The following is a 20,476-nucleotide window of genomic DNA, read 5'->3' on the forward strand; positions in this document are numbered from 1 at the left end:
AGAAATTTGTATCACAAACCAGAGAGACAGTACAGATGTACAGAGGTAAAATTTATAGTATCTTTATAGTTTAATAAAGAGCCATTCAAGATTATGTCTATAATAAACTGAAATAAAAGAGTCCCAAATCTGTGAATCTCACCTGTACATTCATTTTGCTATGGTCTAGCTAGATATGCTATTAAAATAAGCACGTCAGTTTAGCTCCGACCCTAATTTAGGCATACTGCTCAGGCCAAGGCTGCTTAGATCTACTCATAGAATTTGTTATGAAGTTCATGCTCCTCAGTGTTTCCATGGGCCCATCCTTGCCATCACAAAAACCAAGGCAGTAGAGAGTCAACCTAACCTTTTAGTAGACAACGGAGTCTTCAGTGTGAAAACTTCTTAGCTTTCACACTATCAGGAATGGTTCCCAGGCCTTAGAACTCTGCCTGTCCAGTTTCTGAGACCATCTGCTACAAACAGCCATATATAAGCACTGTCCAAAAGACAGGAAGAAAGAGAAAGACAATAAATATTGAAGTCAAGGACAAATCCAGAGATTCAGAGACTAAGACACACTCATACTTGCAAACTGTGCTTCAGCCTTAGATTACGTGTGAAGCCAAGTCTTCCAGGGACAATTGGAGAACTTCTGGCATAGGAGTGGCTGAACCAGGTCACAAGCAGAGAAAGCACCAGGAGAGAAGCCAATCTCTTTATGTCCCGCGGTTCTCTCTCACCTTCTCAGTCCCCACTAAACCGACTCATTTTTAGGTTCTGTAAATCCTGCTGGTTTCAGGCAGAATTATCTTCCAGGAGTCTCAAATTTCCCCATTTCACTCTCATCCCTATTCAGTAGCCCACTCAACTTGGCTCTTCCTTATAACAAGAAAAGCCCTATTGATCTTAGCCAGGAAAATTATCTTTCTGACCAATGTCTTAAGCATGAAGATAGTTATCAGTGTCATGAGTCAACCCATCTTAACTGACCATCCGGAGACTCTGTGAGAGGGACCCCACCAAGGCTCATTGTAACACTGCTCTTCACCACCATATAGCTCAGTTAATGAAAAAATGGACACAGAACTTGCGAGAAGAACAGATCTTGCTCTCCCAAACCCACAAGAGCCCACAAGGTAGGTACAGGTTATTATTTTCTTCTATTTCCAGTCACTTAGTGAACCAGAGACAGTCACAGTGCTGGGGAGATGCCAAATCATGAACATAGGCATGGACCCATCAGGTTTAACTAAAATACAGTGTATAAAGAAGTTATTTGCTATACTTTTTCACTAGTTCTCTCTGGTTGATGGGGAAGAAGGTTTTTACTTAGCTTTTAAATTGGGAACAACTTAAGTTTTCTAACAAAAGAGGTTCCTATTCTGGGTATGGGGTAGGGGAGTTTGTGTTGGTTTGGCCAATTTTCTGTACGACATTACGGGAAAAAATCGAATGAACTTTTTGGCCAACCCATACTATCAGTAGAGATCTCTTGCCTATGTGTCTGATGTGTGTTAAGGGACAGAAGGTTTTCAAAATGACCTCGGGCTTCTTTCTGGTTAGTCTTTGTGAATCTCAAGCTGCGGGATCCTGCCCCACTGTTTAGAGGGGAAATGTTCCCAGAGTGAAATCTGGTGGAGATGTGCATAGTCTAGTTTTCCTTCGAATACCAAAAGTTAACACATGTTAAGACTTTCTTCTTAAAGGTTTTAGGAGAAACTAAAGACAGAGCTTTGGGAATCAATATTGGCTTGAATATCATTGCAAAATATTGAGTAGACTCTGAAGACACAGTATTTCCAGTTAGCTTCCTCTGAGGATGAAAACAGGAGTAGAGATCAACAAATCCTTCAAAACCATTCCTTTATGCACATGAAATTGAGTGTGTCATTGACAAAATATTTTCAGATACATTTCTATGTTAAAAAGACTGAGAGATGCATAGGTAAACATGTCTGTTGGATTATTTTTAGTTGTACGCATCAATACACATTAATGAGAAAGAACCTGGTAATAATTCTAGATTAAGAATAAGACTTGGGGGCTTCCCTGGTGGCGCAGTGGTTGAGGGCCCGCCTGCCGATGCAGGGGACGTGGGTTCGTGCCCCGGTCCGGGAAGATCCCACGTGCCGCGGAGCGGCTGGGCCCGTGGGCCGTGGCCGCTGAGCCTGCGCGTCCGGAGCCTGTGCTCCGCAATGGGAGAGGCCACAGCAGTGAGAGGTCCGTGCACCGAAAAAAAAAGAATAAGACTTGGCCTGGGGCTTTTGTTTTTGTTTTTTTTCCCTTTTGTTCCATCTAATCATTGATGAGACAGTAATCCTGGCCACTAACTTGGACCCTCTGAGCCTCAGAATCTCTTGTACTTTACAGTGAAGATTTTCATTGCAGGATTGTTTTGAAACATAAACAAGGACAATTCCCCTGTCAGTTGAGAGCTTTGCACAGGGAGTTAGAGCATTTTCTCATGGCTGCATTTCTGTTTAAACTTCATAGTGCGCCTGAAATTGAACTTTCAATAGTATCTCTCCATGATAACAACTTACCGGAGAAAGCTGCCCCATCCCCACCACGCCAAACGTGGCTGACTCTTTTGAAGAAGGAGCTGGAATTCCTGGGGGTGAGTGAGCCTCCTCTAATCACAACCAGAGTAAAGACTGGCTCTAAGGAAGTGTATTTGTTGGCATCCACATAGTTTCCCTACTCAGACTCAAGAGGAGTGAAATACCTGGTAGACGAAAACTTGACACTTACTGCACCCTGTTGGGTAAAAAGAAGCATTTCCTCATGAAGACCAGGATAAGAATAACAAATAGGATCTGTCAACTCTGGTCAGTTGCCAGTTGATTAATATCATGCTGTGAAGCATTTCTAATCTTTATCTTCTCTTAGATGGAAAGAGCCATTATTGATGTCTACCATGAGAATGTAAATAAAGACACAGGAGAAATGTACTGGCTATTCCTGCCTTAAGTCGTGCCTACATAAATTCTTAGAGTGGCCAGACGATAGTGGAAAATATTGCATTTGGATACTTTCTCAGGGCTGCCTAAGACACCAAAGCAATTTCTTACATTTCCCCTTGATTATAAGGAAATTGATGTAATCTTAGGAAAACGTCTTCTTATTTCACAAAACTTATGCATTTTTCTACAGGTAACACAAATTCTGATTAGTTTGATATGCCTTTACTTTGGAATAATCGTCTGCTCCGTGTTCAATAATTCAGAATTTAAAGAAGAATTTTTTTCATCATTTAAAGCAGGCTACCCATTCTGGGGAACAGTATTTGTGAGTATATGTCTAAAATTGTCTCTGAAATAACACTGTACATGGCTTTTCTTTTATTCAGATCAGATCTGACCAACTGTTTATTCTAGTATTTAGGATATATGAATATATTCTAATATGGAGATATGTAAATATACATACATATTTGCAGTTTACGAAGCACTTTGGGTTGAATGTGCTAACACATGTTTATCAGATGAGAAACCTGGGGTTAATAAAAGTTAAACGTATTACCCAAGAGGCATTTAGCTAATAAAAATTGAAACTAAACTTTCAGAACTCAATTTCAGAAAAATTTCCCTAACGCTATCCATCAATAAAGTTATCTTAGTGAAGGGAGGGGCAAGAGATTGCTGAGGTGAAGAGAACAAGACTGACATCTGAGGAACTTCTATTGTGCCCTAGAAACTCTTTTTTTTTTTCTGCGATACGCGGGCCTCTCACTGTGGTGGCCTCTCCCGTCGCGGAGCACAGGCTCCGGACGCGCAGGCTCAGCGGCCATGGCTCACGGGCCCAGCCGCTCCGCGGCACGTGGGATCTTCCCGGACCGGGGCAGGAACCCCTGTCCCCTGCATCGGCAGGCGGACTCTCAACCACTGCGCCACCAGGGAAGCCCCTTAGAAACTCTTTTAGGTGCTTTCTCGTTGTATCTTTTTTAGTCATTGTACTATTTAGAAACTAGACGGCTGAATGAGCTCACAAAAATATATAGCTTTATTGAAGTACAACTGACATACCATAAATGGCACATTTTAAGGTGTACAATTTGATAAATTTTGACACATGTATACACACGTGAAAACCTTACCACATCCATATAATGAACATACTCATAACTGCCCAAAGTTTCCTTGTTTCCCTTGGTAACCCTTCCCTTCCTCAAGCCCTATCTTCCCATCCTTAAGCAATCCCTTGTTTTTTGTCACTATAGATTGGTTTGCATTTCCTAGAGTTTTATATAAACGGAATTACACACCACGTTCTGTCTACTGTCTGGCTTCTTGCACTTGCATAATTATTTTCAATTAATCCATGCTGTTTTTTGTATCAACACTTCATTCACAAGGATATATTATTTTAACCCTAATCACATTGGCTTGGCACTCCGCTAAGTACTTAGGTCTCTGGTCACTCGTTCAAGACTCTCCTTGAACCTTTGCCATATTTTATTTGAAACTTCCTTACTGTCTTTTCATTTCAAACAGCTTATTAGCTGTCTCTCAGCTCATCACACAATCTGAATCTTTGGAATTTTGCTTTAATTTGTGCTACTGGCGGATACCTTCACTAGATCTTTCACCATACGCATTTTCATAATTACCACATGTCTATACGATACATGGCAGACTCTGGAGACAGACACATGTTTCTGGCCCAAAGGAGTTGACAACTACAACACACAAGTTGCTCATGAAAGCAAATGATCACAAAAAAACTAGAGTAGTGATATAACCATGCACCAGGGCTGCTGGAACTCGCAATATTTAATAGTAACCCATGGACTGTTCAGGGTTGGCATCACCTGGGAGCCTGCTAGAAATAAAGAATCTCAGGCCTCATCTAGGACTGAGTAAGAATTTGCATTTTAACAAGACTCTCATATAATTCATATGTACGTTTAATTCTGAGAAGCTCTCTCTAGGAAATAAAAAATAAAATAATAAAATTTAAAAGTAAAGGAGAGGGGCTTCCCTGGTGGCGCAGTGGTTGAGAGTCCGCCTGCCGATGCAGGGGACGCGGGTTCGTGCCCCGGTCCGGGAGGATCCCACGTGCCGCGGAGCGGCTGGGCCCGTGAGCCATGGCCGCTGGGCCTGCGCGTCCGGAGCCTGTGCTCCGCAACGGGAGAGGCCGCGACAGTGAGAGGCCCGCGTACCGCCAAAAAAAAAAAAAAAAAAAAAAAAAAATAAAAGTAAAGGAGAGCTTTATAGAATACCCACAACTTTACCTTCTGTTTGGAGGATGGGGGTGAAAGGGACACAGACAAGAACAGAGACTCACTGTGCTATTTTTTCTTTCCTCCTCCCTTTTGAACAGTTTGCCATTTCTGGATTTTTGTCAGTTATGTCTGAAAAGAAACATGCAACATATCTGGTGAGTTGCATTCTGTCTTTGTCCATCCTTGAGAAGGTAAGAAAAACCTAATTTTGAGAGTCTTGAAAAAGATATGTCGCCATCTCTTATGAGCAAATGTGGATATGCGATGTTTTTCCAATCTACTTGGTATTTCATGTAATCACTAAAAATAAAATCATTAGAATGCCAATTGTATCATTTAAAAACAATAAATGTAACTACTCTGACACTTGCTGAAAAAATAACCTCACACCTTCTCTGTCCTCATAATCTAGTCCTGTGATGAAATAGAGGACTCGTCTCCAATGAAGGAGTCTATTTGAGGAGAGGCTATGAGTATCCACGTGGCTTTTCCCGAATGCAGTCCTAGCAAGAAAGTTATAGGTCCTTATTACACAAGTACATTTTCAAGATTTCCCTTTTTCATCTATATTTTAAGCAAATGCAGAGTTTATTGGATATATCCAGCCCTGAAATGCAGATAGGTTTATTGAATACTGTGGCAGGTGCAGGACCAAGTCTAAATGTTGTTCTTTGTCATCAGATACGAGGAAGTCTGGGGGCAAACACTGTCAGCAGCATAGCTGGAGGAATAGGAATCATCACCCTGATCACTAACCTAAAGAACAGCTCAGCTTATATCTCCCGTTGCTGGGATATTTATGAGAACGACTTCTGCTTTGTGGCTTCTATTTCCATTGTATGTATTTCTTGCGGGAAGACTGAGATTCTGGGTCTTAATCTCAGTAAGACGCCTTCTCTTCCTTTCCATGAACACAATCCTTTCTTGCATCCTCAATCGCATAATGCAGTGTTCCGGAGGCTCATACCCAGAGATGTACCGGCCTCCTTCCCCTGCCCCCTGAGCTGATTTCTGCAAGGGTGGAGTCATCTGCTTTGAGTAACCATCTCCTGGTTTTCCCACGTGTCATCTTATAGGGACTGGTCTTGAGGGTGGGCGGTCATGAAAACAAGGGTTGCTGTAAGGGAATGTACTTCTGGGACACCTACCTTGTCACTCTAATTGTCTTTCTGGTTGTTATTCAACAGGAAATTGTGGCAATGATCCTGTTTCTCACCATTCTGGGGTTTTGCAGTGCTGTGTCACTCACCGTCTATGGGATTGGAGAAGTAACTGAAGGAAATAAGGTAGGCAGAGGCCTGAGATTAAATCCTAAACAATAAGCTAAAGAATTCGAGCTTTGTTGCTTAAAAGCATGGCCTGGGTTTCCTGCGACATTTCTTCCAGTTTCAGCATTCCGTTTCTCCAAGTTTCAGCACTTTGATTTCCAAATCTCAAGTTCTGAATCAAGTTTTCCACTCACAAATCTCATGGTACGTCCCTGCAACTGAGAAGTTTAGGAAAATCGGATCTTCATCATTTCAGAAAATGCACATGCTTTGAAGTTGATGAGCATGAGAGATGAATACACAGGTAGCAAGTGGTGGAGACACTCAGGTATCTGGGCTCATTTGCTTTCCCAGAATAGTTCTATTTGTTCCTGCTCTCTTTTTTCTTGGCTTTCACCTTCCCACTTGCTCTGAAACCTCAAGCTTGTCTCCTCCCTAATCCGTGACTACCAACTGCATTTCCACTTGTCTTACGCATTTTACACCTTTGATGTATGAAAAAGACTTACCAATACCTGATGCACATACATTTACTCAGATCTTCCAGATAAAACATGCTCTCTCCATCTGTCCACTTGCCTGAAGCATTCAAGTCTGGCTGCCTTTTCTGATCACTTTCCTCCAGAGATAAGACAAGAGATATACCAAAGTTCAGACACAGAATCTTCTCACCAACTTCTCAATGACTGACAGTTTCTTCTGAGCCCACTTGGCCAGACAATCTGGCTTGGTTTGTTAGAGATGGAGGTATTAATTACAGTGTAATGGGAGATGGTGAGATTCAGAAAGGCAAAAGGAGATGAGATATGCCTCTTAAGAAAGTCTTCTCGTGGCAGGAAGTTCTTGGTGATTGATAATGATTTTTTCCCTCATCAGATTCCAGAAGATCGTCTTTATGAAGAAGTAAACATCTATGCACCAATTTACAGTGAGTTGGAAGATAGAGGGGAGGCAACTTCTCCCACTGATTCGTAAGAATCGTGACTCCAGAACATTCTGATTCATAGCAAAGGATCTAGAAAGCCAAGGTCTTTGTTTAAGGGACTACTGGCAAAATTTCAATTCTTTCTGTGACCTGCCAATTTTACATTATGATTTATTCTCCAGATGACAAAATTCTATTTTTGTTGTTTCCATTCACTTAAATCCCCCTCCATTTGTAAATACGAAAGACTCCTATTTTTCTTGTTTTCTGTGGCTGTTTCACACCCATCCCTTCTGGGACGTCAACAGAAAACAAGAAAAATAAGCATTTACTCTGTGCCTAGAACTGTGCAAATAGAGAAAACAAGAGGAAGGCTGGTTGAGAGTGGAGTTAAACTTAACAGTTTGGTAATATTTGTCTCTTAGCCCCTTTTCGAGTTTACAAGAGCTGCAGCTGTCTGTGATAGATGCCCCCCACCCCTACGGGCTTATAAGCACCTTGAGGGCAAAGTCCACTCAGCAAACATAAACTGAGAACCAGCTAAGTAAAGTTTTTCATGTCTGTCTCTTTCACTTTGTGTATCCCAGTATTTTATCCATAGTGGGTGCTCAGTGTGAATTTATGGAGTGTAGGGGTGAATATTCAGGGAGGGTATATCACCAGGTCAAGACAGAGGTAGGGGAGAAAAGGAGAAAGAAATGATTCTGAAGGGAATTTGGAGGTGATAAGAAGACCTAATTGACCTATATTAAGAATAGAGTTAGTAGGACAGTCAGATGGCGGTTTGAATAGAGATTCTTCAGGTATGTATTAAACATTTTGGTGGAGCCGCATCAGGTTAGCAATGGATGCTTCCTGCTTGTGTTTGGTCTTATATGGACAAAACAACGTGGTATGTTAGAAGGATCACTGATTTATAAAGCGCAGGGAGTCTGCATTGGAATCCCAGGCCTATTGCTTATTAGTTGAGTGAGTTGTGGCAAATCATTTAACCTTTTACTTAATCTGGGTTTTCTCATCAGTAAAATTAACATATTAGGAATAATTTACCTGCCAGTGCTAAAAGTGTGTGTGGAAACACACACACACACACACACACACACAGTATAAATTAAAAGTGCTCTAAAAGAGAAAGAAATTATTAATAAATCAATTAATTCTTATATACATAAAGCAATCTACAAATCTTTGTACTCGCTAATGATATAAAATTTAAGTCCATTTGATCTGAAAGGCTCCACTATTTTTTTAAACAAAAATTTAATCCTAAGAGCCAAATATGTCAAGAGTAGTCAGTGAAAACAAAGCCACATTTGCTCAATGAAATCAGCTATGTTAAACAACAACAAAAATTTAACCCATTCTATATGAAAAAAAGTATGTCATTACCTTTGAAATAATTGTGTCCTCCATATGTTATTATTATTATTATTATTTACAATAGGTCCTTGTTGGTTATCTATTTTAAATATAGCAGTGTGTACAGGTCAATCCCAAACTCCCAATCTATGCTTCTCCCCCACCCTTCCCCGCTGGTAACCATAACCTGTCTTAAAGTCTCCACTTTCTAAACCCACTTCACTTTCTCTTTAATATGCTTTGTGCTTGACCACCTCATGTCAACATCCTAGCTTCAAATGTTCTGCCTCCTTCCCTTTTGTGCTTGCTTGAAGTTCTTCTTTCTGTAATGCTTATCTTAAATCTCACCTGATTCTTTAAGTTTTTCTAGTTGATTGCTCCTCTCTCTAGAAGATAAGTTTTTCTAATCGAATACACACACCCCTTATACTCTATATTAAACTTTCTATATGCAAATATTTTATGTCCCCTCAATGATAATATATTTTTTCAAAGGCAAAAAGTCTCATAAAAATCTGTATGTTGCATGAATCAGCAACACATTCACGGACACCATATTGTTCAGTAGTGTTTGCAGATTCATGAATAAGCAGCAGGGGGTTTTATTAAGTTACTCAGTATCTGGAGATGGAAACCGTAATGGAGAGATCACTTAATGAAGAACTTGAAAGAAGAATAAATTAACGAAGACATGAGCTAAAATGAAGTCAGTGGAAATGGAGAGAAATGATTGTGTCCAAAACATGGAGAGAAAGAGTAATTGGTCTTCTTGCTAACAAGCTGAATTAAAGGATAAAGTTAGAGAAGCAACTGGTCAATTAACACATTATGTGTTTAAGTCGATCAGAGAACAACGGGTAATGTTGAAAGAAATGATAGGAAGTGAGAAATATGAATTAATAAGTGAGGTGTACAGACAGACCCAGATTAAGTTCAGTTTTAGACTGTCCTTTTTAGGAGACCAAAGACAAATGCAACTAAAGAGTGCCTGGTGGTATCCAATGTAGAGTGCTGGTAAAGATGGAATTTGGTAATAGAGATTTAGTGTTGTTATAAGAGAGATCATTATTAAATGAAGCAGATTAACATTCTAAGGGAATTATTTTGAGATAAAAGTAAAGCCAAGTTAACCTGTACATGCCTGGAATCAGAGGGGAAAAGGAGAGAAAATATCTAAGGTAGAATATAAGGGAATTAGACAGAAAAATGCACTGTGAAACAGTAGATAGCAGGTAGCCCAAAGCAGAGAGAGGTTAGACAACAGAGAATAAATAATCATCAGAGACGGTATCTGCTGACTTGGGTAAGAGGAAAGTCTATAGTGATAAATCAAATCCAGTTAAGATGTAGAAATTGGGCAAAGAAATAGCAGTAGTGAATGAGTGCAAAAGGTGCAGAGAAATTCAAAACAGGGTTATGGTGATGAGTAGATGAATAAAATATTTGCAGAGGTATTTAGAGAGAGAGAATGGTGGTATGTGTGATGTAACAAATAAAGAGAGGAGACTGTGAATAGAAGATAACGAAGAAAAATTAAGTTCAGCCAAATGATTTTGTTGTTGTTGTTATTTTTATTTTTAAGAGAAGGAAAAAGTAGTTCACACCTTTAGCCTATGTAAAAGAGTCCTGTGGAGGGACTGAAAAAAATCAGCTGGGGGTATTATTCACAGATTAATTACTAAAATAATTAAGTACATTTAATTTACTTGGGATGCCAAAATTAAAAAGTGATAAGTAGATGTTAATTTCCCCAGATTATGAAAGTGATCACCTAACCACACAACCAATGACTTAAGTGAATTGTCATGTTTTTCTGACCTCAGGACCCTGGGTTTTCTACTTTCATTTTTCTGAAATTAAAATTTTGTTTCTCCAAACTTGACAGCAGCATAAAAATATACCCTTTCACTGCACAGCTGTATCACCATACTTGATCATCTACAATCACATCACTTTCATGGCATATGTACTCGAATCCACACTCCTAAACCTGGCCCACCAGGACCTCTAGAAGTGAATCCAGTCTATCTTCATACTGTGTGATATTTTACACCATTCTTTCCCCGACTCAATTAATGTTTTAACCACATCTTTGACTGTATTTCTATATACGTCACACAGTTTTGGTCTCAAGACCATTCTGACGATTGTTCTGCCCCTGCCCGCTTTTTATCACATGCTCACTTCAGGCACACACTGAGAACACAAATAGCATGCTCTTCACATCGTTAGTGCCCCAAATTATCTTTTTAAAAATGTCAACCTAAAGGTTATCTTCTCCATGAAGACTGCCTAATGCACACATATTCATCCAGCCATAAGATCCTGCTTCATAATCACTTTACCCCATGACTCAATGTATTATCGTGTATTGTTAGTATACTTATGACCTCCTTGGTGTATCCTCAGTCACTGGTATTTGTTCAATAAATCAGACTCATTTCACTTGATTTCTTCTCTGTGTGCACGTGTGTACACGAGGGTGGGGGACTGATCAAGGATAATTGGGAATCAAAGCATCAGTTCAGTGATGCTAAGGACCAAGAACAGTTTCTGGAGTCCTCCTTTTAAACAATGCTTTATCAAATGGGATAATCTATAAACAACCCCACAGACAGAAAAGAGCTTGTAAAAAGAATCATCAGCCATCTCGTCAATAAATGGTAGGATAAAGTTGAAAGGAACCTGGACCATAAGTCACATTTTACAAGTTAGCCCTGACTCTGATTTATTTGTTATGCTATGTGAACTTGGGACTGTCTTTTCCCTTGGAGGACCTCAGTTTTTCCATCTGAAAATGAGCAGTTTGGAACAAAAAAATCCCAGCTGAACTTCCTGCTTCCATATTCCCTGCTTTTAGATACTTAAGACTGTCGGCAATCACAATTACTAGGTTTGTGACTGGGATAGCAACAGCAATCAGTTATTTGATGCTATTTGATGTATGGTCCAGCAAGACATCTGGGACAATAACATTCATTCTAGACTCTCCTGACAAAAGCTAATCAAAGGTCTCTTTCTAAAAACTGTCTCAGAAAAAAACATTCCCAAATAATTCCCATTCTATGAGGTATGGCTCTACTTACAAAAAATTCTAATAAAACAGGGTACCATATTCATAATTTCAGCCTGGTTTAGAGTGTTGAAGTAAATTTATATGTACAAGGGTGTGAGAGGCCACTGGTAGTCACCATCTGTGTTTCATGAGTATTTCCCATCACTGGAAGACCTCTGCTCACTCCACAAACAGTTAAGTGGGCTCAACTTACGTCTCCTAAACAACTTTCATCTGGGACCCCCTGCATAGGGTTGTGTTGAACAACATTGCGGGGCAGGGATCGTTTAGAATGTGAATGTGGAACGTAATATACCCAGAAGCAAATTGTAGAAGCTACATTAGATACTAGCTCTATGATCTTGGATAACCCTTTAAATTTTATCTCAGTTCATTTTTCTTATCTCTTAAATGATTATATTAACTATAATTACTTCAAATGTACTATACATGCTCATAGATCGTGTAGCCAGTGCCTAGACTGGTGTATGGGACATATTTTTGCATGCATAAATATTGACGCCTAATCCTGAACCTACCCCAGCTCCTCAGGGGCCCTTGACAAGATGTACCAATACCTTGTTATTCCTGGTTGGAGGAAGTGGTTATGGGACAATTATGGTTATGGTGGTTATGGAAGGAAGCTATGAATATGCTGTGAATCCTGCCTTTTAGGAGTTCATATTCAAATATATATAGAGAAAGTTTCACTTGGCAAATAGAAGATTGTATTAGAACATAGAGGAAGAATACTTCTAGGATGGGGAGTCACCATGGGAAATTAACAATTAAATTAAAAAGCTGAACTGGAATTCTAAATCTTATGAGAGCATAAGAAAGAGAATAAAGCTAAGATTTAATTGAACTTCTGTTATGTCTTGACTTCTGCTGGAAGCCTAACTGGTGTTACTTCATCTTAATCTATAAAACAAACTTTTGAGGTAAGCAAATATCTCTTTTTTTAAAGCCGTAAGCTTCTCTACACAACAAGGATAAAACCAAGTTGCCCATGGTTGTTTAGTCAGTAGATCACAGAACTGGGGTTTAGATCCAGGCCAGTTTGTCTTTCGTATCCATGTTATTTCCACTTGGCTCTACTACCTCGCTTAGTTAGGGGAAGTGTGTAATAAGTGAGTCTTATCTTCCAAGGGATTGGTCATTCTTTCCTGCTATAGAAAACATGAGCGTTGGAGTGACACCAGCATCATGGCAGCATAAGACAGCCCTCCTTTGGTCCCCGCTTTTAAACAGCGAATTCTGAATCCATCCATGAACAAAAGTACCTCTGTGGGAGTTATGGGATTCAGCACCATACACCAAGGGACCCAGGAGTCTCACCCACCCAACCATGCATCAGACGTTAGGCAGACTGAGCTTGGTAGGGGCTGTGGAGCTAGCAGGAGTTTGTTAACTGGCCACAGCCCCTCTCAGCCCCAGCAGGCAAAAAGCAAAAGAGGGCTGACTTGGAAAGACATCCATAGATGAGAGAGGCTTTGTAGAAGTCCAGCCTCCCCAAGGAGAGAGTCCAGCTTTCCACTAGAGAAAAAAAAAAAGAACTGGACACATTGAAGAGGGCAAGAGAAACTTTGCTAGTGGTGCCCCTTCCTGGCGGTGGCACAGCATGGGGATGAAGTAGTCAGTGATGGCTTCTCCCCTCAGGAAAAAGAGAGAGCAGTGAGTGAGTTCCCAACTACCACAGCTATGGGGGATGCTGCTGGAGAAACCTGTTTCTCTCCTGCAGCACCCTGAGTATGAAGGCAGGACCTCCATAGCTGGGAGAAAGAAGAGATCAGGAAAGAGATAGATAAGAATATCAAAGGGCATTAAAGGAACATGGTTCCTGCTGACTGCCTCTTAGACTCAGCAGGAAGCCCGCTCACACTGCTGGGAGAACCTCTTCTGAGGTTCCCCACTTGGCCCGTGGGTAACCCCAATGCCCCAAGTGCTAAATCCACCCATTCCCCAACACTGTGTGCAGCAGCAAGAGAGCCCCAGTAAACAGTCTTCTCAAACAGGTCAGGGTCTGTGGACAAGGGAGACCCTGATACTGAAAAAACACAAGGGAGGTTTCCAGTAGCCAGTTTGGTGAGTTGTAACAACCAGAGAAGACAGAAGTTTCAGAATTTTGCCACAAGGAGTAAGAAGTGTGGAGCAGGTATCCATACGAGGTTGGAGGAAATACCAGCTATAAGCAGAACCAAGAAAACAGTATCTCTCTCTGGAAGACAAGTAGAGATTTGAGGAGGTGTCTGCTGATTCAAATGAGAAAACAGCAACACAAACTCCAAGGTACATGAAGAATCAAGGAAATACGCTACCACCAGAAGATGACAAGAATCCTCTAACAGCCGAATTCAAAGGCATGAAAGTTTGTGATTTAGCTGATAAAGAATTCAAAATAGCTGTTTTGAGGAAATTCAAGGAGGTACAAGGAAACAGAAAAATAATTTAAAGAAATCAGGGAAACAATTCATGAACAAAAAGAGTTATTGAACAAAGAGATAGAAATCATAAAAAAAGATCCTAACAGAAACTCTGGAGTTGAAGATTTCTTTTTCTTCCAGTTTTATTAAGATATAATTGACATACAGCCCTGTATAAGATTAAAGTGTACAACATACAGTAATAGTTCAACTTACATACATCATGAGATGAGTACCATAATAAGTTTAGCGAGCATCCATCATCTTGTATAGATACAAAATTAAAGGAATAAAAAAAGCTTTTCCTTGTGATGAGAACTCTGAGGATTTGCTCTGGTCACAACTTTCGTACGTAACATTCAGCAGCGTTCATTGTATTTATCATGTTGTGCATTACATCCCTGGTATTTATTTATCTCATAACTGGAGGTTTATACCTTTTGACTACCATCGTCTTTTCTTTCTACTGACTAATTTATGTTCCCTTTTATCAGGAAGAAGGAGATTTAGAATGGAACAGGGTGCTAGGGTGGAAGCAGATGTCTGTCCCCAGAGATGACTCTCCAAAACTAAAATTGAGGGGTTTAGTATGTGTGGAAGTACAAATACAAGCTATAGGTTCAATGTTGCCTTTCTTCCATGTCTTTGTGAAAGTGTTCAACTATATTTGTGGATCTATAGTGCTATACCTAATGTCAGGCCCAACTTTTACATCTCGGAGATTAGTCGCTAAATATCAAATTTTTATTCTTGGTTATTGTTAAATATTGGTTCTGTATGTTACCACCGATGGTGTTGAAGATGATTCCATTTCCAGTGTAGGAGAAGGTGACCTCATAGAGTTTTGTAGAAAGGAGAACGTCTCTGCAAAACAACCTTATCTTTCTTGCCTTTCTTCCTTTTCCAGTCATAATGTAGTAAGATATGCAGTCTCTTATAATAATTATGTACTCTTTTTTATTTGGCTTTTTTTTTTGGCTTTTTTATTTGGATTTCACCCAGCAAACTTATCTTGGTGCTCATCCATGTTTTTGTGTGTACAGGGTAGTAGTATTCCATTGTATGGATGTACCACAATTTGTTTATCAGTTTGCCTATTGATGGGCATTTGGACTGCCTCCAAGTTTGGGCTCTGACAAATTAAACTATTATGAACATTCATGTTCAAGTCTTTATAGGGATACAAGCTTTAATTTCTCTTAGGTAAATTCCTTTCCACTTAAAGTGAAAAGGCTGAGTCATATGGAAGATGTTTGACATTTAAGAACCTGCCAGATGGTTTCCAAAGTGATTGTACCATTTTACATTTCCACCAGCAGTGTATGAAAGATCCCATTTCCCAACATCAATGCCAGCACCTGGTATGGCCAGTCTTTAAAATTTTACCATGCTAATAGATGTGAAGTATTACCACACTGTGATTTTAATTTGTATTTACCCAGTGACTAATGATTTTGAGCTTCTTTTCATGTCATCATTTGGTGACGTATCTGTTCAAATCTTTTGATTTCTTTTAGACTGAATTGTTTGCTTTCTGATTATGGCGCTTTGAGAGGTCTTTATATACTTGCATACAAGTCCTTTATCTTAAATATGATTTGAAACTTTTTACTCCCAGCCTTTTGCATCTTTCTATTCTAGAGGAATGGACACTCAGGTTGCTTCCATGTCCTGGCTATTGCAAACAGAGCTGCAACGAACATTGTGGTACATGACTCATTTGAATTATGGTTTTCTCAGGGTATATACCCTGTAGTGGGATTGCTGGGTCATATGATAGTTCTATTTTTAGTTTTTAAAGGAACCTCCATACTGTTCCTCATGGTGGCTGTATCAATCTACATTCCCCACCAACAGTGCAAGAGGGTTCCCTTTCCTCCATACGCTCTCCAGCATTGTTTGTAGATCTTTTGATGATGGTCATTCTGACTGGTATGAGGTGGTATCTCATTGTAGCTTTGATTTGCATTTCTCTAATGATTAGTGATGTTGAGCATCCTTTCATGTGTTTGTTGGCAATCTGTACATCTTCCTTGGAGAAATGTCTATTTCTCTGCCCATTTTTGGATTGGGTTGTTTTTTTGATATTGAGCTGCATGAGCTGCTTGTATATTTTGGAGATTAATCCTTTATCAGTTGCTTATTTGCAAATATTTTCTCCCATTCTGAGGGTTGTCTTTTCGTCTTGTTTATGGTTTCTTTTCTGTGCAAAAGCTTTGAAGTTTCATTAGGTCCCATTTGTTTATTTTTGTTTTTATTTCCATTTCTCTAGGAGGTGGGTCAAAAAGGATCTTGCTATTATTTATGTCATAGAGTGTTCTGCCTATATTTTCCTCTAAGAATTTTATAGTGTCTGGCCTTACATTTAGGTTTCTAATCCATTTTGAGTTTATTTTTGTGTATGATGTTAGGGAGTGCTCTAATTTCATTCTTTTACATGTAGTTGTCCAGTTTTCCCAGCAACACTTATTGAAGAGGCTGGCTTTTCTCCATTGTATATTCTTGCCTCCTTTATCAAAAATAAGGTGACCATATATGTGTGGGTTCACCTCTGGGATTTCTATCCTGTTCCATTGATCTATATTTCTGTTTTTGTGCCAGTACCATACTGTCTTGATTACTGTAGCTTTGTAGTATAGTCTGAAGTCAGGGAGCCTGACTCCTCCAGCTCCATTTTTCTTTCTCAAGATTGCTTTGGCTATTCGGGGGCTTTTGTGTTTCCATACAAATTGTGAAATTTTTTGTTCTGCTTCTGTGAAAAATGCCAGTGGTAGTTTGACAGGGATTGCATTGAATGTTTAGATTGCTTTGGGTAGTATAGTCATTTTCACAATGGTGATTCTTCCAATCCAAGACCATGGAATCTCTCTCCATCTGTTTGAATCATCTTTAATTTCTTTCATCAGCGTCTTATAGTTTTCTGCATACAGGTCTTTTGTCTCCCTAGGTAGGTTTATTCCTAGGTATTTTATTCTTTTTGCTACAATGGCAAATGGGAGTGTTTCCTTAATTTCTCTTTAAGATTTTTCATCATTAGTGTATAGGAATGCAAGAGATTTCTGTGCATTAATTTTGTATCCTGTTACTTTACCAAATTCATTGATTAGCTCTAGTAGTTTTCTGGTAGCATCTTTAGGATTCTCTATGGACAGTATCATGTCATTTGCAAACAGTGACAGCTTTACTTCTTCTTTTCCGATTTGGATTCCTTTTATTTATTTTTCTTCTCTGATTGCTGTGGCTAAAACTTCCAAAACTATGTTGAATAATAGTGGTGAAGGTGGACAAACTCGTCTTGTTCCTGATCTTAGAGGAAATGGTTTCATTTTTCACCATTGAGAGTGATGTTGGCTGTGGGTCTGTCATATATGGTCTTTATAATGTTGAGGTAAGTTCCCTCTATGCCTACTTTCTGGAGGGTTTTTATCATAAATGGGTGTTGAATTTTGTCAAAAGCTTTTTCTGCATCTATTGAGATGATCATATGGTTTTTCTCCTTCAGTTTGTTAATATGGTTTATCACCTTGATTGATTTGTCTATATTGAAGAATCCCTGCGTTCCTGGGATAAACCCCACTTGATCGGGTTTTATGATCCTTTTAATGTGCTGCTGGATTCTGTTTGCTAGTATTTGTTGAGGATTTTTGCATCTATGTTCATCAGTGATTTTGGCCTATAGTTTCCTTTCTTTGTGACCTCTTTGCCTGGTTTTGATATCAGGGTGATGCTGGCCTCGTAGAGTGAGTTTTGGAGTATTCCCCCCTCTGTTATATTTTGGAAGAGTTTGAGAAGGATAGGTGTTAGCTCTTCTCTAAATGTTGATAGAATTCGCCTGTGAAGCCATCTGGTCCTGGGCTTTTGCTTTTTGGAAGATTTTTAATCACAGTCTCAATTTCAGTGCTTGTGATTGTTTATATTTTCCACTTCTTCCTGGTTCAGTCTTGGAAGGTTGTGCTTTTTTAAGAATTTGTCCATTTCTTCGAGGTTGTCCATTTTATTGGCATAGAGTTGCTTGTAGTAATCTCATGATCCTTTTATTTCTGCAGTGTCAGTTGTTACTTCTCCTTTTTCATTTCTAATTCTGTTGATTTGAGTCTTCTCCCTCTTTTCTTGATGAGTCTGGCTAATGGTTTATCACCTTTGTTTATCTTCTCAAAGAACCAGCTTTTAGTTTTATTGATCTTTGTTATTGTTTTCTCCATTTCTTTTTCATTTATTTCTGATCTGACCTTTATGATTCGTTTCCTTCTGCTAACTTTGGGGTTTTTTTGTTCCTCTTTCTCTAATTGCTTTAGGTGTAAGGTTAGGTCGTTTACTTGAGATGCTTCTTGTTTCTTGAGGTAGGATTGTATTGCTATAAACTTCCCTCTTAGAACTGCTTCTGCTGCATCCTATAGGTTTTGGGTCATCGTGTTTTCATTGTCATTTGTTTCTAGGTATTTTTTTATTTCCTCTTTGATTTCTTTAGTGATCTCGTGGTTATTCAGTAACATATTGTTTAGCCTCCATATGCTTGTATTTTTTACAGATTTTTTCCTGTCATTTATATCTGGTCTCATAGTGTTGTGGTCAGAAAAGATACTTGGTATGATCAACTTTCTTAAATTTACCAAGGTTTGATTTGTGACCCAAGATATGAACTATACTGGAGAATGTTCCATGAGCACTTCAGTAGAAAGTGTATTCTGTTGTTTTTGGATGGAATGTCCTATAAATATCAATTAAGTCCATCTTGTTTAATGTATCATTTAAAGCTTGTGTTTCCTTATTTATTTTCATTTTGGATGATCTGTCCATTGGTGAAACTGGGGTGTTAAAGTCCCCTACTATGATTGTGTTAGTCAGTTTCCCCTTTTATGGCTGTTAGCATTTGCCTATGTATTGAGGTGCTCCTATGTTGGGTGCATAAATATTTACAATTGTTACATCTTCTTCTTGGATTGATCCCTTGATCATTATGTAGTGTCCTTCTTTGTCTCTTGTAATAGTCTTTGTTTCAAAGTCTATTTTTTCTGATATGAGAATTGCTACTCCAGCTTTCTTTTGATTTCCATTTGCATGGAATATCTTTTTCTATCCCCTCACTTTCAGTCTGTATTTGTCCCTAGGTCTGAAGTGTGTCTCTTGTAGACAGCATATATATGGGTTTTGTTTTGTATCCATTCAGCCAGTCTATGTCTTTTGGTTGGAGCATTTAATGTGTTTACCTTTAAGGTAATTATCGATATGTATGTTCCTATTACCATTTTCTTAATTGTTTTGGGTTTGTCATTGTAGGTCTTTTCGTTTCCTTGTGTTTCCTGCCTAGAGAAGTTGCTTTAGCATTTGTTGTAAAGCTTGTTTGGTGGTGCTGAATTCTCTTAGCTTTTGCTTATCTGTAAAGGTTTCAATTTCTCCGTCAAATCCAAATTAGATCCTTGCTGGGTAGAGTAATCTGGGTTGGAGTTTTTCCCTTTCATCAGTTTCAATATGTCCTGCCACTCCTTTCTGGCTTGCAGAGTTTCTGCTGAAAGAGCAGCTGTTAACCTTATGGGGATTCCCTTGTATGTTATTTGTTGTTTTTCCCTTGTGGCTTTTAATATTTTTTCTTTGAGTTAATTTCTGATAGTTTGATTAATATGTGCCTAGGCATGTTTCTCCTTGGATTTATCCTGTATGGGACTCTCTGTGCTTCCTGGACTTGATTAACTCTTTCTTTTCCCATATTAGGGAAGTTTTCAACTATAATCTCTCAAATATTTTCTCAGTCCCTTTTACTCTTCTCCTTCTGGGACCCCTATAATTTGAACATTGGTGCATTTAATGTTGTCCCAGAGGTGTCTAAGACTGTCCTCAATTCTTTTCATTCTGTTTTCTTTATTCTGCTCTGCGGTAGTTATTTCCACTATTTTATCTTCCAGGTTACTTATTCGTTCTTCTGCCTCAGTTATTCTGCTATTGATTCCTTCTAGAGAATTTTTAATTTCATTTATTGTATTGTTCATCATTGTTTCTTTTCTCTTTAGTTCTTCTAGGTCCTTGTCAAACGTTTCTTGTATTTTCTCCATTCTATTTCCAAGATTTTGGATCATCTTTACTATCATTACTCTGAATTCTCTTTCAGGTAGACTGCCTGTTTCCTCTTCATTTGTTTTGTCTGGTGGGTTTTTACCTTGTTCCTTCATCTGCTGTGTGTTTTTCTGTCTTCTCATTTTGCTTAACTTACTGTGTTTGTGGTCTCCTTTTTGCAGGCTGCAG

The 20,476-nt window shown here is 39.1% G+C and overlaps 1 protein-coding gene across 1 annotated transcript; it reads left to right on the top strand.

The window, feature by feature from the left end:
* The first annotated feature begins 983 nt into the window (after nucleotides 1-983).
* Nucleotides 984-11,204, top strand: LOC116758492 (high affinity immunoglobulin epsilon receptor subunit beta-like). The gene is made up of 7 exons (XM_032641348.1): nucleotides 984-1,121; nucleotides 2,479-2,602; nucleotides 3,139-3,273; nucleotides 5,308-5,364; nucleotides 5,891-6,046; nucleotides 6,397-6,495; nucleotides 7,354-11,204. The coding sequence occupies exons 1-7, from the start codon at nucleotides 1,060-1,062 to the stop codon at nucleotides 7,450-7,452; spliced, it is 732 nt and encodes a 243-aa protein (XP_032497239.1). The 5' UTR covers nucleotides 984-1,059; the 3' UTR covers nucleotides 7,453-11,204.
* Nucleotides 11,205-20,476: the final 9,272 nt, after the last annotated feature.

The sequence above is a fragment of the Phocoena sinus genome, chromosome 8, assembly GCF_008692025.1.
Source record: "Phocoena sinus isolate mPhoSin1 chromosome 8, mPhoSin1.pri, whole genome shotgun sequence".
NCBI lineage: Eukaryota > Metazoa > Chordata > Mammalia > Artiodactyla > Phocoenidae > Phocoena > Phocoena sinus.

Coding starts and splice junctions, on each gene's coding strand:
- LOC116758492 (XM_032641348.1), top strand. CDS start 1,060: ATGGACACAGAACTTGCGAGAAGAACAGATCTTGCTCTCCCAAACCCA. Junction 3,274..5,307: donor CATTCTGGGGAACAGTATTT/GTGAGTATATGT, acceptor CCTTTTGAACAG/TTTGCCATTTCTGGATTTTT. Junction 6,496..7,353: donor AAGTAACTGAAGGAAATAAG/GTAGGCAGAGGC, acceptor TTCCCTCATCAG/ATTCCAGAAGATCGTCTTTA.